The sequence below is a fragment of the Schistocerca cancellata genome, chromosome 3 (genome assembly GCF_023864275.1).
Source record: "Schistocerca cancellata isolate TAMUIC-IGC-003103 chromosome 3, iqSchCanc2.1, whole genome shotgun sequence".
Classification (NCBI taxonomy): domain Eukaryota; kingdom Metazoa; phylum Arthropoda; class Insecta; order Orthoptera; family Acrididae; genus Schistocerca; species Schistocerca cancellata.
In genome coordinates, this window is record NC_064628.1 from 64,425,887 (window position 1) to 64,447,595 (window position 21,709).

General features: G+C 39.7%; 1 protein-coding gene and 1 long non-coding RNA gene across 3 annotated transcripts in view; both read left to right on the forward strand.

The window, feature by feature from the left end:
* The first annotated feature begins 352 nt into the window (after positions 1–352).
* LOC126176088 (uncharacterized) lies at positions 353–808 on the forward strand. Its single transcript, XM_049923225.1, has one exon. It carries the CDS (start codon positions 353–355, stop codon positions 806–808), a length of 456 nt encoding a protein of 151 aa, XP_049779182.1.
* A 2,527-nt stretch (positions 809–3,335) lies between these two features.
* LOC126176980 (uncharacterized) overlaps positions 3,336–21,709 on the forward strand; it is a 117,867-nt gene continuing 99,493 nt past the window's right edge. For both annotated transcript variants that reach the window (XR_007535729.1, XR_007535730.1), the window contains exon 1: positions 3,336–3,538. This is a non-coding gene — a long non-coding RNA (uncharacterized LOC126176980). The remainder of the gene's footprint in view (positions 3,539–21,709) is intronic.

The window sequence follows — 21,709 nt, forward strand, 5'->3', positions numbered from 1 at the left end:
AATTATTTTAATTCAAGCTAAATTTTTACAGCTTGATGTAAACTGTGTAACAGGTTGATTTTTCAATCTTGAATTTTCAACTGAACCTAAACTCAATATCCACCTTGAAATAAGCTGTGTAACAGGCTGATTTTTCAATCTTGAATTTTCAACTGAACCTAAACTCAATATCCACCTTGAAATAAACTTGAGTGCTAGCTGGTACCAGGCTTCATACCAGAGTTCAAACTTGTTTTTCGTGGTGGGAAAAGTTGTTGCCAATCCGATTACCATTCAGAAATGAATGGAGAAGTTTTTAAGAGTTGGTTTGTTCGACTATTGTCTGCGCTGGAAGAAGGGTCCAATTATCGTGATGGATAACCCCAGCTACGACTCCATTCAGATAGAAAAGCTCCCACGTTCAAACTGGCGCAAGGCAGATGTTATGGAGTGGTTAAAGAGAAAGAATGTTTCATTTTCAGTCGATGAAACGAAGGCTGAACTCCTGTCTAAGAAAGAAATCATAGGTGCCAAAAAGACTTACGAATTAGATCAATTGACAAACGAAATGGGACACCAAGTGGTATATCTACCACTGTATCACTGCCAGTATAATCCCATTGAATTGATATTGGCCCAAGACAAGCGAGAAGTAGTGAAAATAAATACTACTTTCAAACTTACTGATGTCGAGAAGCTAACACACGAAACTCTTGACAATGTTACTCACCAGAACTGGGAGAGGTGCGTAAAAGGCACAGAAGCATTGCTTCTTGAACCAGGGTTTAAGAGACACCGAAGTGGAATCTGTGATGATACACCTGGCTGAAACAAGCGACAGTGAATCCGAAAACGCGGAGACCGAAGATCCTTCAGTTTAGGTAAGTGCGGTCTATGTAAAAAGCTGACTTGATTTAAATGTTTGTCATTTCATTTCTGTTATAGAGGACATACTGCGAATGTTTTTCCCTTACAGTAGACGTCTGATAAATTTATCACAAGTGGTGGCGATTAGCTTACTCGTCAGTAACTGTCAATTAAAATAAGATTGTCAATTCCGCATTAATTAACAGCAGTTTTTCCTAAAAAACCTGTATCGAAAGTCTTTACATTCGAATATAATCTTACTGCATTCGGTTTACTTGTACATTCGAAATTTAACTCCTTTTTTTCATAGAAGGATTTACTGGCTGTTTCGTAATAAGGGTAATTCGAAATTTAGCTCCTTTTTTCATAGAAGAATTTACTGGCTGTTTCGTAGTAAGGGTAATGCAGTTCAGAAAATGACAAAACGTTGTGGTGCTTTGTATCGAATGTATACATAAACAGTCCAGTAACATTAGAACGTTTTCTGATTCTCCGAGAAGAGCGTAGAAATCTATGATATTTGACGACTTTTACAAAAAGCTAGAACGTAGAATTGTATTACATTAGTATAACAGAGGATAGTATCCGATAGCTAGAGAAATACAGGGTAATGTCCGTGATAAAATTGATTATTCTGCCCAGTCATTTCAATGCACTGTCTTCTCCGCCCACATTGGTTTTTAGTTCAGCAACTGTAATGATGGACGAAATTTGCAACACAAGACAGGGACATTGCAGCAATAAGAAAGAGGTTTTTGTGTACCAAGCACATATTGCGTGCTGAGAATAATAGCCTTACAGCAAATTTAGATAAAACTTGGACGTCACAAAACCTTTCGAACCAATATTTTGCTCCACTTCAGTGAAAATATTTGCTTCAAACTAACTGCAAATGCTTTTGCATGGCACATATTGGCGTTTTGAGTGACGGATGCAATGACGAAGAATATATTTATTAGCAGCCAGTAAAATATTTTCGGGAAGTAGGGATTATTCTCGGTCACATTACAGCGAGCCGTTCGAACAAAATGCTTGGCGACGGCCTACAACGACTCGCGCGCTGCTGCGCAGGGAATATCGCGGAAGTAATTTGCCTCTGTACGTGTACGATACAATAATGATATCTGCAATGTTACCAAAAATAATTTTGTAGTTTTCTTAAAAACTTTCTCGCGGGAAGTTCCTTTGTAGTCCTACACAACGAAAATTCATCAGCGACTACATTTTTCGCTACGCAGTCGGCACAGTTTCACACCTCTTATAATATTTCATTTTTTATCTCAGAATACTTTTATGTTTCCGAAATAAAAGACGCAGCATATGCATCTGTAAAGTTTGAGGATGTTCATTTTTTTCAGTCCAATTACATTAGTGATTCTGTTACTAACGCAGGTTGAGGTAAAAAATTGTTTTCATCCAAAATTTCTTGTAACGTTAGTTTTCATTTTTTTCCTAGCAGCTAGTGAGAATTTTCTTTTAGAAAGTACTCCATCATATTCTAGACTAAAAATAGATTGCGCAGTATTTTTTTTTAAATTTTTATGAACATTGGAAATGAAGGAAATAAAAGAAAACTGGAAATGCTGTAAGACGGTGAGATGACCTTGAAGCCCTAATTTCGTGCTGGTCACTATATTTGCAGTACTGGAATTAAAGCATAGATTCTTGTTGAAACTAAATTGGCGTAGCGTAAGAAAAATACAATGCAACGTACAAATAATGAAGTCACAAAAATGAATAATGTATACAGGAGAGTTTTTCTTACTATGTCCATGGAGATTTTTAGAATGTCTGATTTTGCAGAGGGCTTGGAGCTTAACAAAAATTCAGTTGCTCTATTATTATACATATACATTTCATGGAAGTCTCTAGTAGCTTACACTGATATTGTCACATAGAAGAAGGTGTAATTAGATGAATGACGAACACTAGTTCACTTAAAGACGGTTTATTCAGCATATGCACATACAAGAGCTGTACTGAAGACTGACACATCTCATTTCATACGAAATTGTTGTTTTGTGACAAATTACATATTCTGGTCTTAATTTCGCAGATTCGGGGGGTGATCTGACAGTTTGAGGTTTGTTGATAATGTGTGTTGTAATTACCCATCGATAAATTCAGTTTGAGGTTTGTTGACAATGCGTGTTGTAATTACCTATCGATAAATTATGACTGCAACGAATGTGATACACAATTTTAAATATGCCAACTACGCCAGTGAAATAAATTTATGCTACAGTTAAACTCATACTTCGTTTATACGTCCACTGGAAACGAACAACAATGACTAACGGATTTGTAATAACATTTATTTCCTCTTAAACAATATTTTTATTCGTGTCTTATATCTTGTGAGAAGATAAGTGAACTATAAATTATTGTCTCTTTTGTATGTAATAAGACGACGCAGGACGAAAATCGTACCGATTTCGTTGCGACATTATCTCTTGTCATGTAATGCTATCATCTTTGGTTGGTGTTTGTGTTCGGTAGTGTTCGAAAGCAGAACTCGACAATATTTTTTGTTTACATTGGCGACGGCAAGTGAAATTTTGATTTCGTCTATCCGAAAGTATGCTGTTGACATAATGTATGCCTCTCCTCGTCATGAACGATCGTGTAATTTTCTTGAGGTGCACAGAACTTTCGTTCAATTGGAAACAACTTCAAAAACACATATGGAAAGGTAAGATTAATTTAATATGCAATAGATAATTTTACTTATTACTGCATATAAAAATGATCAGCCATGCTATGTGGCATTTATTTGTTGATAATTATGCGCAGTTGCTTGTAGTAATGCCGTAGTGCACAGTTAATTGTGTTGAATTGTTTTGTAACCAGTAAACAAGCTCCTGTTTTTTCATCTGGAGAAATTACGGTGTAGGTTTGTAGCATTATTATGCACTGGCGAGTTGTATAGATACGAGGTCGTTGACAAGAGCGTGCCAGTTATAGCAAGAATGTCCACTTTGTGTTCGCTTCAAGTTAGAAAGTGTCACTGTCGGTATCCCTTTCATTATATAGGCTGTCGTACTCTCCGCTCCAATACTACTTTCTTGACGAGATTAATGTTAAGAACTGGTCACAAAGTACACAAATGTCCCATTGCAGTCTTCACATTAAACAGAAATATTAAGAAATACAGACCTTTTTGAAAACTGCCGCATTTTACTTTGTGAGAAGGCATTCATGATATTTTAAACTAACATTTTTACGTTCTCGTCTGACAACTGTGTGCACTTGTTTTTATTTGGAAATGGAAATACGCATCTCCTCTACAGACGAAATTTTAAGATACCAGCATCCAGCAATTTTTCATATCATCATCATATTTTATTTATTCATTTTGTTTTGTCTGCAAAATATGCTAGTGATATCATTTTTTTGTACTACATTGCTAAGAATTGAAATTAGCTGATTACGAAACTGAGTTCAGTTCATAATTCGGATTGAAAGGAATGTTGTATTTAATATGATTATATGAAGCTATAGTGTTGCTGAATTGAAACGTGATTAAAGTGTGTTTATGAAAATGACAGCAACACTTGAATGAGCTGTCCAGACATGCTTCATGGTGCGAACCACAGTTTTAAATTGTTTGTGCTGCTCCGTTACTTTCAAGCTCAACAGAGGTGTAAGTACAGATCTAGGATCTGTTGGTGAAAGTATAGTGCAGATAGGGGCTTTGACATAGCATGTGGGGTTCTGTCATAAGTGTCATTATTATTTGCAGTCCTAAGATAAGATCCATAATTGAATTTCTACACTATTATGTTACACAGACACATACACATTTTTAACCTATAAATTCTAAAATGGAGCAGGAAATTAAAATGTCTTAATCCAGTCAGTGGTAATATAGAGGAGGGAATACAACAGGGTAGGTATCATTGTCTTGAACTATGGGTTGCATGTCAAAAATAAGTGTGGAAGTATTTTAAAAATTATATATAAAAATGAGGTGTTTAAAGCAAATGACAAGCTGTAAACACAAAAGCTTATTGTTCAATCCATATGATATTGAACAGAGAAACAAATAATGTTTACACAGACTAGGAATACTGCCTTAGAGAGGTACAGTGGCTGTCTTGTAAAGCTTTTAATTAGGCCTATATGTGTCAATATCATGAAAAGGATAGATTGCTGTACACCATATAGTGTAGATGCTGAGTGGCACACAGGCACAACAAACAGGCTGCTAAGCAAGTGAGCTTTCAGCTGAAAGGCCTTCTTCTAAAGGAGACAGTACACACACACACACACACACACACACACACACACACAAAAGCCACTATCTCTGGGTGCTGAGTCCAGCCTTGGTACCAGGACAGTGGGTTAGATGAAATTTTTTGGCCGAAGGCTCACTTGTTAAGCAGTCTTTTTGTTATGCCTGTTTGCGACTCAACATCTCTGCTATATGGTGAGTAGTAGTTATCCTTTTTATAATAATGTCATTATACCATCCTGTATTTTCTATTGTTTATTTTAACTGTGTATGATAACCTCAAATTAATCAAATGGTATCATTACTGATAACAATGAGATGAGATGATTTGAATGCAACAGTCTTACACTACAACTCCTGAACTATACAGATCGAGAGAGACATATGTATGTTTAGAGTGTGAGCATCCCCTTGGGCCTGTTCTGTTGAAGAATTACTATATAAAACACTCAGGTCATCTGAGAGTGACATGGTAATATGTTGAAACCGGTAATGGGACCTTGCGTGTGCTCTGATGGTGAACATTGCAATAAAAAGTTGTAAAAAAGAATGGTTCCAGCTGAATGTATGTTACCAGTGGTTGACCAGTCTTCCTGCAGGTGGCATCTTGGGGATTACAGGAGCGTCTGATTCCACCTGTCTGCTTTGACCAATATGGCAGAAACTACCATTCTCAATGTCTCCAGTATTGTGCTGATGACGACAACAAACACAAATATACATGTAAAACCAACAAACACATCTCCCTCCAAAAATCTAATCAAACTAATGGGACCAGCGCGGGAAATTGGGGTTCTTTGGGTGGGGACAAACTAAATATAAACACGTACAGACACACACCACGATCCCAAACCACACAAAACGACAACATAAAAACACCACAAAATTCCCAAATTCCGTTACACTTACAATATCGGCAGGAATTGATCACTTCCATTCACCTACATAGCTCAGCCGCAATTGTCGACACCACAAAATAAAAACCAACTGCTCCAAAAATTATAAACACACCGCAACTATCGATACCACAAAACCAACACCTAAAATAACAAAAATTGGGATTGGATACTTCCCTTGACCTATATAGGTCAACAGCAGAGCACGATACCAAAACATGCATAGCTACGACACATTGGAATCGAATGCTTCCCTTGACCTATCTAGGTCAACAACAGCTCACGATACCAAAACACACATAGCTACAATGACACTTTGGTATCGGTCAGTTACCGTGACCTATGTATCTCAAATGCAACTGACGATATCAAAAAAACTGAAATCGAGTACTTCCCCTAAGATACATAAATCAACCACACATGCCGATACCGAAACATCAACTACCAACACATGCAGTAAATAACACTGACCCAACAACACATAAAAGCCCCACCAAACACCATAACACGCGAACAATAGACCCAAAAAATGGCTGCTTACCACAAAAAAGTTCCGGTGCTACACACTAGTTCAGCCACCCAAATCTCTCTCTCTCTCTCTCTCTCTCTCTCTCTCTCTCTCTCTCTCTCACACACACACACACACACACACACACACACACACACACACACACACACACACACACAAAACAACCCCCAACTCGCATATTCTTCTTGCATATGCTGCATATCATTGTCCCTGCCATAAGCCCAAAAAGTTGCAGAAACTTAATTACAGACAACACATTCTCCGCCATTTCTGCCCGCAGACGCGCACTAGTAAACTTAGAAGTCATATCCATAGCTAGCAAAAGAAGCCACAAATTGAATTAAACGACTTACCACATGACAAACAGCAAATCAATAACATCAAACGACACCACAATAACATAAACACAATGGAAACTTAATTCATAACTCACTGAAACTAATTTCCGTTCTTCTACAACAGTCATGACCAACAAACGCACACTTCAAGCACCAACACCCAAATGAATCCAATACACCACATAACATGCGGACTGTAGACACACCACCAACCACAACAAGACGACTTCTACAAACACAACACACTGATAAACTAAACTCCGTACTGTCATGACATCACACACCACAACACCCTTACGTCACGGGTCAAAGCCGACAGGTGGGATCGGACGCATCCGTTGACCCACATCTTGTATGTGTCTTGACTTTAGTTCTCTGAACACAACTGTTACTATAATGGGAAAATTTCCCTAGGCAATACATCAATACAGATCATTCATGAAAACATAATGCATGCACTTTTAGCATTGGTTGTTTGGGCATCAAAGGAGAAAGATCCAGTTAGACAAGAGCAGTGGTCGTGGTGGTGGTGGTTAGTGTTTAACGTCCCGTCGACAACGAGGTCATTAGAGATGGAGCGCAAGCTCGGGTTAGGGAAGGATTGGGAAGGAAATCGGCCGTGCCCTTTCAAAGGAACCATCCTGGCATTTGCCTGAAACGATTTAGGGAAATCACGGAAAACCTAAATCAGGATGGCTGGAGACGGGATTGAACCGTCGTCCTCCTGAATGCGAGTCCAGTGTGCTAACCACTGTGGCACCTCGCTCGGTCACAAGAGCAGTCATATCACATCTCAAATCCACCTTCATAGATTGTGTTAATACTCCTGTATAATGCATGCATTTGCTATACTTGAAACAACACTACTTAGCACAGCCACTTGAGTGAAAATAGCGTAACTGTTAAATGGCGGTGGATAGGCAATGTGTACGTTCAGTATTTATTGTCTTGTATATAATGCAGCAACATTTCATGTGAAAACATTTTTACTTTACTTTCAAAGCTTGGTTAATTTTTATGAGTGTGCTCTCAACTTCATGCCCTATGAGACAATTTACAATAATGATTTTAGAAAGATTTGTTTCCTAACTACACTGCCTGCTCAACTTAGACAGTGTGTCTTGCATGCTGCATTGCAACTAAATTCATGTAAATTCTGCATTTTTTGGTCAGTTTCATACAGTAACTCATTATCTGTAATGGTTTGGTGATTCCTGGACAATCGTTCTCCAAGCTTTTGATTATCTTTTAGTACAAAACATTTGCTTTATTTTTAGTTTGCTTCAATGAAAAATAATCATTGGAACATAATATGTATATCAGGATGGATCGCTGTACCCACCCATATAGCTGAACTTACTAAAGTGCCCTCTTCGGGGTCACAGGGAGATGCGCCAGCCCCAGATCAAATTTGCCTCACAGAGTGTTTTTAGGCAGTGTTCAGCATTCACCGATGTAAATACCAGCGTAGTTCCCATGCCCTGCCTCAAAAACATTATGCGCAAGCGCTTTAAAAACACTGTGACATTTCAGTACCCGATTACACTAGCCTCAGATATAAGATAAACACCTGACAGCACTCCATCCCCTCCCTCTTTTCCCCTTTCCCCTACTTTGGGATATAAATGCACACCACCCCTTCTGGAGGATTGCCATGTTGTTTAGTAGGGGCCTTCTGATTGACAATTTCTTTCTGATTATGATGACTGAAAGCCTACTGACTTTAGTGACACCCGTGACATGTTTTCAGCTATTAATCTTACAATTGCTTTGTGATGATTTCCATGTGATCCTGTCCCTTCCTTGTCATTGCTCTACAGAGCATTTAACACATTTGGCTCTCTGAAGAGCCAACTGGAAGTTGTATACCTCTGTGTTTCCCCACTGTCCATCAGATGGTGTCAACAAAATTGTGTGAGACATTTTCAGTGCTATCAGATACACTTGTGGAACTGCTGCCCCCTTTCTGTGGGCTTCCTCAACTGGCAGCCTTTTCTGTGATTTACCAAAAAACAATTGCAGTAGCTATTCGGGTCTGTCAATGGGCACTGCATGACTCGAGCTACATGCTTTACAGATTGCCCTAATCACTTTTGAGTGGTTTCTTGCAAAGGCTCACTACCCAGTTAAATACAGTAAGGAGTGCTGGGAATGTTAAGGTCCTCTCCTTGTGAATGTATACCTCATCATCCCTGTTGTAGAGGTGTGGGCAAATTCGATTGTGTAATGTGCCAGCAAAGATCAACAACTTTTAATGGTGTCTTCCTTTATGGTGATATTTCTATTGGTGCGTCAGTTGTTACTGAAGATCTCATGACCCAGTTTCTGGCAATAATGGCATCCTCTTCATACTTCTACCTTCTGAATGCATAAAAGACAAGTTCAAGATGTTCCATAATTCTTTACTCCCATAACCCTGTATTGTATCATGACTCTTTCACGAATCTTGGAACTGCTTCAGGCTGTTGACTCGTCTCATGATACAGCCCCAGGTCCTGATTCAATTCATAATCAGATGATTCACATCTGAATTTGACTCGCAGACTACATCTGCTGAGGGTCTTCAACTGTATTTTCCTAGAAGGTGTTTTCCTTTCACAATGAAGAGATAGTATAATTCCCATCCTTAACCATGGCAAAACTCTGTGTGTTGACAGCTACTTACTCATTAGTCTCACCAACATGTTCTGCAAACTGCATGAAAGACAGTAGCTTGATGATTAGGCTGGATCCTTTTGCCCCCTATCAATATGGTTTTCAGAAGGGATGATCCACAGCTGACTATTTGGTTAGGTTGATTCCAGCACACTGATAGGCTTGTTGTAAGTGGCAACATTTATTCACAGTCCTGTCTTATTTATGTAGGGCATATGACATGGCTTGGTGGCATCTTTTATTTAGCCTCTGTGACTAGGCCTTTCGAGGATCCCTGCCCCCTTTTTATTTATCAGTTTTTATTTCTCTGACTGTAATGTGTTAGAGTTGGTGCATCACTCATCTCCCCAAGAATCCAAGTGAAAGGTGTCGCTCAGGGCTACATGCCAAATGTTACACTGTTCCTATTGCCATCAGAGTGTTAAAGTGTCCTCCATGGAACAAAAGACTATCCCCACAATATGTGGCGGTGACTTTTGCTTTGAAACTGTCTGTGGGGACTGCCTCCTACTCCTCTGATAGTGTGCCCTGCATTATAGCCAACACCAGGGGTGGCAGGGTGGCTTTGGTGCAGGATGGCTGTTAGTGGAGGGTTGCGGCAGGGCTGTTGGCTTGTGGTGGGCTAGAGAATTGGCTGTTTATTTTACTCAGATGTTTGCACTCTGGCAGTGTGGAGTAGCGACCACTCCCCTCTCAGCACATGGCGGGGGTCACATAGCCATTGAGGGAGGTGAGAACTAGTGTCAAGCTAGCTCACAGCACATCCAGTCAGTACCCAACAAGCAGCATGCAACCCAATTACATGAATTGTATCGTAAGCACACAGTGTCAGTGGCACTTAAAGGTGGCCACAGTACTTGCAGTAGTAGCCAGCTCCCTGGTGCACCGATGCACCGTGGCCGGTAATGGTGTGAGGCCTGGCAGTGCTTGCATCAAAGACAGCAGAAGGCATCTGCTGTGACTGGAACTCGACTCGTTGCCCCCCTGGGTAGGAGTCCAGCTCACTGGTAGAGTGGGTGTGGAATAGCTCTGCCACACTGTGGCACTAAGTGCAGAATGTGGACTTGATGTAGGAAGGTGATACAGCGACGGAGGATTGAACTTGTGACAGCTGTTGGTGGTTCCCTGTTGTCCACTTCATACTGTCTACGTCCTAGTAGTACTGCTGGGCTGTAAATGAATCTACTACAAAATGACACTTGTTTATACTGGATAGCAGTGCACTTGTTATGTAAGTGTTCCACTTATAGTCAACACTAACACTAAAGTTCGTCAGTGGAGAAATCCCATTGCTTGTACTGTAAGAACCATATCTTAATGCTGTGCTGACAGTTTTTGCATAGCAGAGCAAAGGCAAACTGCCCTGTTACTGTAATTGAAATGCCAACGTCTCATGTTTGCCAGCTGCCAGCAGCAGCAGCTGCAGTGCATTTTATACTCCCATAGATTTGCCCACAAAATGGTAGTGGTGCTGCACAGCCACTCCTTTTATTGGAAGACCGCCCTCCCTCTCCGTGTCCCCTCTTAGAGTCATTCTGAACCTTAGATTCCCAAGTCCAGGGAATGTTGTATCATATTTATAGAACCAGTTTCCACTACAGGTGTTCCAAGCAGCTTAAAATACACATTTCAGAGGCCACTTTTAGCCTACAGAGCTTACTCACTTGAGTTTCCTTTATGTTAAAAGGCTGCTTATTTGCTACTATACTTAATAGTCCATCACACATCACATTGTGCCTTTTTATCCTGCTGGTCAAATGTCCTTGCAATGCTCTCTCCAAGCCCCCTGTTCTGAGGCTTTGTATCATCCTGAGCTCTAGGGAATACATTTTTCATCAACACTGTAAGTGCTAGAATCAGTGCTTTCGATGAATCAGAATGGTGGGAAGCTTTCCTCCTTAGATAGTCATCAGTCTTCTGACTGGTTTTATGGGGCCTGCCACAAATTCCTTTGCTCTGCCAGTCTCTTCATCTCAGAGTAGCACTTGCAACCTACATCCTCAGTTATTTGCTGGACGTATTCCAGTCACTATCTTCCTGTACATTTTTTACCATCTGCAGCTCCCTCTAGTACCATGGAAGTACATTACAACTGTGCAATCACATGTTTAAACATTTTGATGTCTTTCAAAATCCTCCTCCACCTCTCAATTTTTGAAACAGTAAAACGTTTATGTGGAGTAAATCTAATAGTATATTTGACAACAAATTCAGCCATATATGATAAAGTTATATCCCAAAGTCGCACTAGTTTGATGTGAGTTGGAAGTAACCCTATACACTGCTATATGTACGCTCTGTATGGTGTATGACACTTGTCATACATGGCAGTAGATTTGTTTGCAATTTCACAGTGCAACTGTGCGGTGCAGTGCACTGTCAAGTCCGGGAATAACCAGCATGGAGATGAGGAGAGGCTGTTCTGTTTTGTTTTTTTGTGGTCTTGTTTTATTTGTTTGTTGTTCATTTTGTATCATTTCTTTAGTTGTTTGGTTTTGGATATTACGTATGACATCTATTTTACAGTATTTTGGGTGACTGATAATCAGTCCAGTAATGAGGGGACATTGTATTACCCGTTGCAAAAAAAGTGCTACATAAACATACACATTGTGCACCATACACATGTGATTGTTGCAATAGTATTGCACTCTTTACAACATGTACCACAATTTTTAAAGCAATTAATAACAGGAGGTTGATATTTATCAGGTGATGTATCCTTTATTGAACCACGCGTACCTAAACATGTTCACAAATCGAGGGGGGTGAAAACTGATTATGAGTTAGAGATTGAATTTTCAGGATATTATTCCTCAGGTGCAAATTTACATTATAGCCATATAGTAGGGTTACATCAGAGAAGTATTTTAGAAAATTTTTCCATTGTCTGAATGTATAAACATCAAGTGGCTGGATTATGCCGTTTGTTCCAGCAGGAATCATCATCCATTGTACATCCTTGTTTCCTTATTCCATATATTTGTGATATATCGCCAGAAGAGGGTATTATGGGAAAGACCAAACTGGTGGCACTGATGTGCATTTTGTGCAACTGTTTCAGCGTCATGATCGGCCTCATCTTAATGCGGCTGTTAGGTGCGTTAACATGGGGCTGGAGAAGGCACAGATGGCAGAGGGCATGGGTCACATTTCATTGGTGCCAATTGAGTCTATCAGTAGATCAAGTTTCACTAAGCATGGCCTGCACCTCAATAAGTATGGGAAGGGGATGCTGGCAAAGCTTATAGGTGACAGTGTAGGGGTCTTTTTTAGATTGAAGTCGGCTGATAGGTATAGCTGCTTAAAGGAAGTCCCTCTAACTAAGGGTACTGCATGTGTTAGCCCTGTACTTAGCCATATTTGGCTATGCTTTTGTACTCAAACATGACTTCAGAGGAAGTCATGTTTCCCAGTAGAGAAGGAATTAGCATATTTCATCAAAATATAAGAGGTATTAGAGATAAAGTTAGTGAAATGCTTATAGATGTAGACTGTGAAATTATTGGTATATCAGAACACCAAGTAAATAATTTTACAATTCAGAGGCTTCCTTTACCAGGATCTGCATATTGGCTGGCTGTTTTTCAAGGAGTTCCTTGTGGGGTGGGGGGTGGTCATGTACGTAAAAAACAGTATTCCATTTGAGTTCATAGACATATCACAGCACTGCACTGAACAGATACCGGAATGTTGTGCATGGGCAGTTGAATTTAGTGAAACTGAACTTCTAATTGTTGTTGTCTTTTAGGTCCCCTAACTCTGACTTCAGAGCACTTCTTCTCAAGCTAGAGGGGGTTCTTGATTCACTTGATAGGAAGTACCAAAAATTATTTATATGTGGTGACTTCACTGTAAATTTTGTATATGGTGGTCCAAGAAAAAGGATGTTAGATCTCCTAAATTCATATGATGCGATGCAGACAGGGTGCAGGGGAACAGGAGCACGGCCATGGACAGCATTTTTATTCATTCTTCATTACTATTTGGGCATTCTGTTAGTAAAAGGGTCTGAAAGGCCATGATGAACTTTTCGGGAATGCTTTCCGGGATTGATGTCTGAAATACTCCTCTGTGATACAGACAAGAGGGAGATTGAGTCACTAATTAAATCACTGAAGACTAAGGACTCTCATGGATATGATGGAGTGCCTAGCAGAAGTACTGTGCTGCATGTGTTAGCCCTGTACTTAGCCATATTTGGCTATGCTTTTGTACTCAAGCATATGTCACATATAATTACAAACTATGTGGGAAAGTAAATCCAACAGCAATTAGAGGAACAAGAGTGGCGGGATGTTTATAGTGCTGATAACATAGATGACAAATATAATGCTTTCCTTAACACATTTCTCATGTTCTTTGAGAGTTGCTTTCCATTAGAATATTCTAAATGGGGTACTAGTAGTAAAAGGCAACCCAGGTGGCTGACTAGTGGGATAAGGATATCATGGAGAACAAAGTGGGAATTATATCAAAATGTTAGGAGTAGTCACAGTCAAGCTACAGTAGCCCATTACAAGCAGTACTGTAAGGTGCTTAAAAATATTATTAGGAAGGCTAAGAGTATGTGGTATGCAAATAGAATACCTAATTCAGAGGAAAAAATTAAAACAATGTGGTCAGTTGTGAAGGAAGTGTCTGGTCAGCATCACAAGGTCGACTATATAAAGTCAGTTCATAGTAAAAATATTTATGTTGCTGGTAAATCAGATATATGCACAGTATGTAACAATCACTTTCTGAGCATTGCTGGTGAATTAAATAAAAATTTAGTTCCTACAGGGAATCATATAACACTCTTGGCAAATGCCTTTCCGGAATAGATGTCTGAAATACACCTCTGTGATACAGACAAGAGGGAGATTGAGTCACTAATTAAATCACTGAAGACTAAGGACACTCATGGATATGATGGAGTGCCTAGCAGAAGTACTGTGCTGCACGTGTTAGCCCTGTCTTTAGCCATATTTGTAATTTTTCCCTTAGGAATGGTCCGTTTATTAAATGATTAAAGTACTCAGTAGTAAAGCTGCTTTATAAAAAGGGAGACAGGGATAATTTAGACAATTTTAGACCTATTTCTATGCCATCAGTGTTTGCTAAAGTTATTGAAAAGGCTGTGTATATAAGGATAATTGATCATTTTGTATCACATGATTTGCTATCAAATGTACAGTTCGGCTTTAGAAATAATTTAACAACTGAAAATACTATATTCTACTTTCGCTGTGAGATACTGGATGGGTTAAACAAAACGTTTATTTTTGATTTAACTAAGGCGTTTGATTGTGTTGATTACAAAATATTGCTCCATAAGTTGGACCATTACGGAATATGGGGAGTAGCTCACAATTGGTTCACCTCTTACTTCAGCAGCAGACAGCAAAAGGTCATTATTCACAGTGTTGAGAATGGTTGTGATGTGGGGGGTGCCCCAGGGATCAGTGCTGAGGCCACTTCTGTTCCTTATTTATATATGTGATATACCCTCTAGTATTACGGGTAACTCTAAAATATAATGGATGTTGTGTGCAACATTGGCTCGGTTTCAAATAGTGCAGTTCCTGACATAAGTTCATTGTTTGTAGAAAATAAACTAATGCTAAATCACAGTAAGACTCAGTTTCTATAGTTAAAACACACAATTCAACAAAACCTGACCTTTTAATTTCACAGACTGGGGATCTGATTAGTGAAATCGAACAGTTCAAATTTCTAGGTGTTCAGATAGATAGTAAACTGTCATGGAAAACCCATGTTCAGGATCTTGTTCAAAGACTTAATGCTGCCATTTTCACTATTTGAATGGTATCTGAAGTGAGCCATCATTCGACACAAAATGTACTTTGCTGATTTTGATTTTATGTCATATGGTATTATATTTTTCCCATTCTAAAAGGATATTTTTGGCTCAGAAATGAGTGGTTTGAGCAGTAAGTGGTGTAAGTTCATGAACCTCTTGTCGACATCTGTTCATGAGTCTGGGTATTTTGACATTGGCCTCTCAATGTATATATATTCCTTACTGTCATTTCTTATTAACAATATTAGCTTATTCCCAAGAACAAACAGCTTTCACTCAGTTAATACAGGCAGAAATCAAACCTGCATTTTGATCGGACTTCCTTTAATCTTGTGCAGAAAGGTGTGCAGTATACTGCTGCATCCATTTTCAATAAGCTACCACTAGAATTCAAAAATCTTAGCAGTAATCCACATGGTTTCAAATCAAAACTGAAGAGTTTCTTCATGGGTCACTCCTTCTATTCTGTGGAGGAGTTCCTTGAAAAATTGAGCTAATTCTTGTTTTATTGTTGATTGCATTTACTTAAACTTATAGGTTGACTTTTTTCGGGTTCATAAACATTTTATTTTTATCTTTTATTACTTTTATGTTGCCATTTCGTGTACTGACGCATTCCATGACCTTGGAGATTTGCTCCTCAATTTGGTCTTAGCGAACTTGGCGTGTAAATAAATAAATAAAATACCTATCTACACTATAAATTATTACAAAGGCTGCAGTAACTATGAGCATGTAAGAAGCATTAATATGGACTTATTCTGGCCACCCACATGTATATTGTGATCTACACTGTGATCATGTACTCTGGGGGGTGGTGACAAGGGCATGACACTCTCAGTCAACCCAACACCTCGGCACATGCACGCGTGGCCACCTCGTGTTTACACCAATACACGTCAAGCGGTAGGGCGTGTATGGACATTAAATTACTTGGTGGAAACACAGTGGTGAGGAAGTGTTGGTCAGCCAGGCAGCGGGATAGGTATACATTAATGTACTCATGCACTTCAACTGCATGTGTACGATGCACTTACTGTCATTCGGTAATCACTACTCCCATAAACAAGCAACCGAAATTTGCAGACCGAATGTCAGATTGAAATTAAATAGCATATGCAGAATGTAACAGATAGAATGTATGCACGTTTATTCTGAATACAGCATGATGAATCCAAAGACTATATAATACCTATTAAACAAAAGCTTTCGATCATCTGCAATACAATATCGACTCTTTCATTACCGACGCAGAAACATCGTTCGCATTAAATTTAGTGGATTTGATTACAGAGACCGTTAACACTGACATAATTGCAGATTGTTGAAGCACTTTGACTTATGGTGGGGAAAGTGTATTTCCTGAGGCTGTAGTAGTGGAATAGATATTTGAAGTGGATTATGAGGTTGTTGTGGAAGACAGTAAGAAATAAGTCTGTTGATATTTTTAAAAATATCAGGAATCCGATATATTGATATTTAATAAAAATATCATTATCGAGCTTCGATATATCAAAAAAATTATTGATATATCAATGGAAAAAATACTGATGACCTAGCATATAAAAAAATCAGCTGCACGTTGTAAATATACTGCCGGTTTTAGAGCTGTATATTTAAATATTGATTAATTATTAGATATTCTGTACATCAACAAGCTGGCAGTCTGCCTATCTTCTTTAGACCAAGAAGTGAAAGAAAGTTATGCATATTCACACTTGCCGACAACCACTGCAGGTAAGTGGCACAATAAAAGGTGTCTGATGGGTCCGTCTTTCGGTTTAGTCAGATAAGGGATTTGTCTAGAACACCTCATGCCAACTTCCCTGTTTTTTCATTCCTGCAAATGCCAGCAACACAACAGTTGTAGTGCCAAAATTGCACGGTGAAGTTTAATGTTGCAGCTTCGTTGGTAGCGCAGAGTGCTGATTACATCAGCATTTCCCCTTACATGTCTTTGCATACCACAAAGACCTATCTTGTCATTTAGATTTCATCAACTGTTTTTGAAGAATGCCGATGTGACAAAATAGTACACTAGTTACATTAAAAATTGTCTTTTTAATGCAACTGTTGTGCTATTTCTTCACGTTGGAAATCCTGTTATTCTATTCACACTGCCAGCCCCCAGTGTAATCGGACTTCTTCTTTGTGCCACCTATATTTACTTCACACAGTAAAAGAGAAAAACTGGACATGATGGAAGCTCAAAAAGTAGTGAGATTAATTCACATCGTGAAAGTAAAATTATGTGCTACTACAATTTCAAAAGAACAATTTCAAATATTTACCAAAAATTGTGGAAAAAATATAATCTAAAATAAAAATATTTGCACTTGATGTTGCAATTTCAATACCAATATGGGTGAAAAAATGTCACCGATATACATTGATATTTTTTGGAGAAAATATTGATATATCGATATTTTATGAACATCCCTAAGTTAAGAAGAGTAAAATGGTAACAGATTTGGAATTAAAAAAAAAGGCAATTATGTTTTGATGTGCAAAGAAGTTTAAGAACAGTCCAACATAATTTCAGAAAGGTTAAGGATACAAAATCACTATATAGATGTGAAACACAAGTCACTGAAGGTGGGGCACGAAGTGACAAATTCCAGATGTGTATTGAAACAATTGCAGAAGGTGTGCGATAAGTCACTACCTATTCATGATTTGCACCTGGAACAATAGGCTTTCAGGGTGAGAAATTAAGTTATTATGTTGTGCCACGTATTCATGGCAGCTATGAAATGGGTTCACCATTTTAAAGTAAGGCATAGAAATATTTCCAGAAAGATTACTAAATTTGCTACCCAAAAACAGTCAACCAATAAAGAACAATTAGTAGAAAAAGCTAATACATTTGTGGCGATTGTAAAATCGAATATTGTGTCATTAGGAGAGGACTATGTTTACAATTCGGACCACTCTGGATTTAATTTGGAGACACTTGTAGGTAGTAGCCTATCCTGTAGATCAACACTAAAAGCTGAATGTCTCAATCACCCGTTGAATTTGTTAACTCCACAATATAGCCAGTTCTACCTGTAGGTGGTGTTTTACAATCCTCTTTGCTCATGGTGCGGCAGGAAACAGATGCTCAAGTTGGACCCATTGTTCAACAAACTATGTACAAAGCTGATAATATTGTTGCATTTGCCTCAACATATGGTAAATTAACGTCAGATAAAGCCATCAAACGGTTTGCTGAATGATCTGTTCTGTGTTTGGATTCCTAGACAGCCCAAATGAAATAGAAATTTAACAACATAGACTAAGGTAATAAGGACATGAAAATTATGACCATTCCTGCTGGAACAACCAGCATAATCCAGCCACTTGATGTTTACACATTCATACCGGAAGAATTTTGTAAAACAGGTTTCTGGTGTAAGCCTACTATATGACTATGATGTAAATTTGCACCTGAGGAATAATATCCTGAAAAATTCAATCTTTAATTCATAATCAGTTTTCACCCCCTCGATTTATGAACATTTTTAGGTATGCGTGGTTCAAGAGAGGATACATCACCTGATAAATATGAACCTCCTGTTAGTTATTAATTTAAAAATTATGGTACATGCTGCAAAGTGCGCAATAATATTGCAATAATCAATGTGCATGGTGCACAGTGTGTATGTGTATGCGGCACTTCTTGGCAATGGGTAATACAATGCCGCCTCGATACTGAACTGATTATCAACCAAGTGAAATACTGTAAAATAACAAAGAAGATGTCAAACGTAATATCCAAACCCAAACAACCAAAGAAATGAAACAAAACGAGCTACAAACAAATAAAACAAAGACCACGAAAAAACAAAACAGAATAGCCTTTCCCCACCTCCACGTTGGTTATTCCTGGACTCGACAGAGTGTGAAACCCTATTGTTTCAATTAAATCCTTCAGGAGCACGTCTTTTATGGTTGCACTGTGAAGTTGCAAACAACTCTGTCGCCATCTGTGACAATCGTAGCCGGCCGCGGTGGTATAGCGGTTCTGGCGCTGCAGTCCGGAACCGCGGGACTGCTACGGTCGCAGGTTCGAATCCTGCCTCGGGCATGGGTGTGTGTGATGTCCTTAGGTTAGTTAGGTTTAAGTAGTTCTAAGTTCTAGGGGACTTATTACCTAAGATGTTGAGTCCCATAGTGCTCAGAGCCATTTGAACCATTTTTTTGACAATCATCATATGCCGGGCACAGTGTGCTTATAGCGGTGTATAGGGGTACTTCCAACTTACATTGGACTACTGCGACTTTGGTATATAACTTTATCATATATAGTTGAATTTGTTGTAGAATATACTGGCTGTCCAGGAGATCCAAGTGAAGAAAAAGGACCCTTACCCTGTAGCTCACAAGTTGTTGGCTAGTCAGAAACCCTGCGTTTTACCATCCGGCACTTACAGTACTGTTCTTGCTACATCTTGTTCCACGAAGGACATGGCCATGCAGACATGCAATCTCAAATTCAGCAGTATGATTGTAAGATCACCCAATGTCATGGTAGCATCCCTGTGTCCTCTTCCAGCTGTGCAACAGGTCACCAAACTTCCACTTCATGGGGCGAAATCACATGCTACACCATCGGCTGACTGGAAAGGACAGAAGGAATAGTCCTCCAATAACTTCTTATATCATCCAGCTAACAGACATCTGAATCATCATTTGCCACTCGCAAAGGCTCCAAGAAATCAGACAGAGGCAAACAGTCTTCTCCTTCGCTGATTGGAGATCCTCTTCAACAGTGTCACTGCATGATACCCTCACTTGTCAGACTGCCATGTTGCCAGTGCACACTGCCAACCATTTTTCTGCCTTGGACTCTGAGGACCGACAGAGGGAGAATACCAGCACCTCTGTAGATCTCATGAAGCAGGATCCCTTACCCACCTCTGGAAGCAGTGAGTCTTTGAAGGCTGGCACTCGGCAGCTGCTAAGGTGACACCCCTTTATTCTCTCCCCCCCCCCCCCCTGCCCCCTCCCTCTCCGCTTCCCTCATTATGACTCTCCACCAATGGCACGTTAATGGCTCTAGAGCCAGAAAAGAAGAATTATGGCTGTTCTTGGAATCGTGTTGTCCACTTGTTCTCTGCCTCCAGGAAACAAAATTGCATCCTCATGACTGCTTTGACCTCTCGCTTTTCTTTCCAGTCTGCTCTGACCTTTGCCCTGAGGACAGCATTCTATCTCATGGGGGAGTCATGCTGCTCATCTGGAATGACTTTCATAGTCAAACAGTCTCCCTGACTACCGAGCTTCAAGCTGTTGAAGTCCAAATTTTCCTTCCTCACTTGAACCTTTCCCTTTGTAGCATTAACATTCACCCATTATTCAGTGTCACCAGGGCAGACTTCCTCCAGCTTATTGGACAATTCCCTCACCCTTTCCGCTGCTCGGTGACTGTAATGTGCACCATCTCCTTTGGTGTTCTCCCAGAACCTGTCAGAGAGGTGCCCTCTTGGCTGACCTTCTCAGTCAATTTAATGTCATCTGACTTAACACAGCAGCACCTACATTCCTTTCAAACTCCACGCACTCCTAATCCCATTTGGACATCTCCTTCTGCACTGCCCAGCTTGCCTTCGTCTTGAGTGGTCAGTTCTCTCCAACACAAACTCGAGCGACCATTTCCCATGTGCTATCTGTTGCTGACTCCTACCATGCCTATGTGCACACCTTAATGGCAGCTTTCTAAGGCTGGCTGGAGGCTTTATTCCTGCCTGGCGACCTTCAACGAACATTATTTCCCCAGCTTTGATGACCAGGTAGGCTACCTTACCTATGTTATCCTTACTGCTGCACAATGTTCCATTCCTCGCACTTCACCTTTACCTCACTGTGTCCTGGTCCCTTGGTGGACTGAGGCAAGCCGTGACGCAGTTTGCACACAGAGATGTGCTCTCTGCATTTTTAACCATCATCCTATGATGGCAAACTGCAATTACTATAAACAATTGCTTGCTCAGTGTCATCGCCTTCTTCGGGATAACAAAAAAGCTAGCTGGATTTAATTTATTAGTTCTTTCAACAGTCCCACTCCCTTTTCCATCATGTGGGATAACCTCCAACGGCTCTCAGGGTCCAAGGTCCGTTCCCCAATTTCCGGCCTGACCATAGCAGATGATGCAATCCCAAACATCTTGGGCTGCTATTTTGCGGAGATTTCGAGCTCCACTCACTATCACTTTCCCTTGAGGGAGCTAGATCATGCTCTTAATTCATCCCGATCCTCCATCCCAGGACCAGATGATATTCACATTCGGATGTTGCAGAAACTTTCTCTTGTGGGCAAGCACTTTCTCCTTCATACATACAATCATACCCGTACCTAAGCCGGATAAGGACAAACACATTCCTTCTAGCTGCCACCCATTTCTCACACAAGCTGTGTTTGCA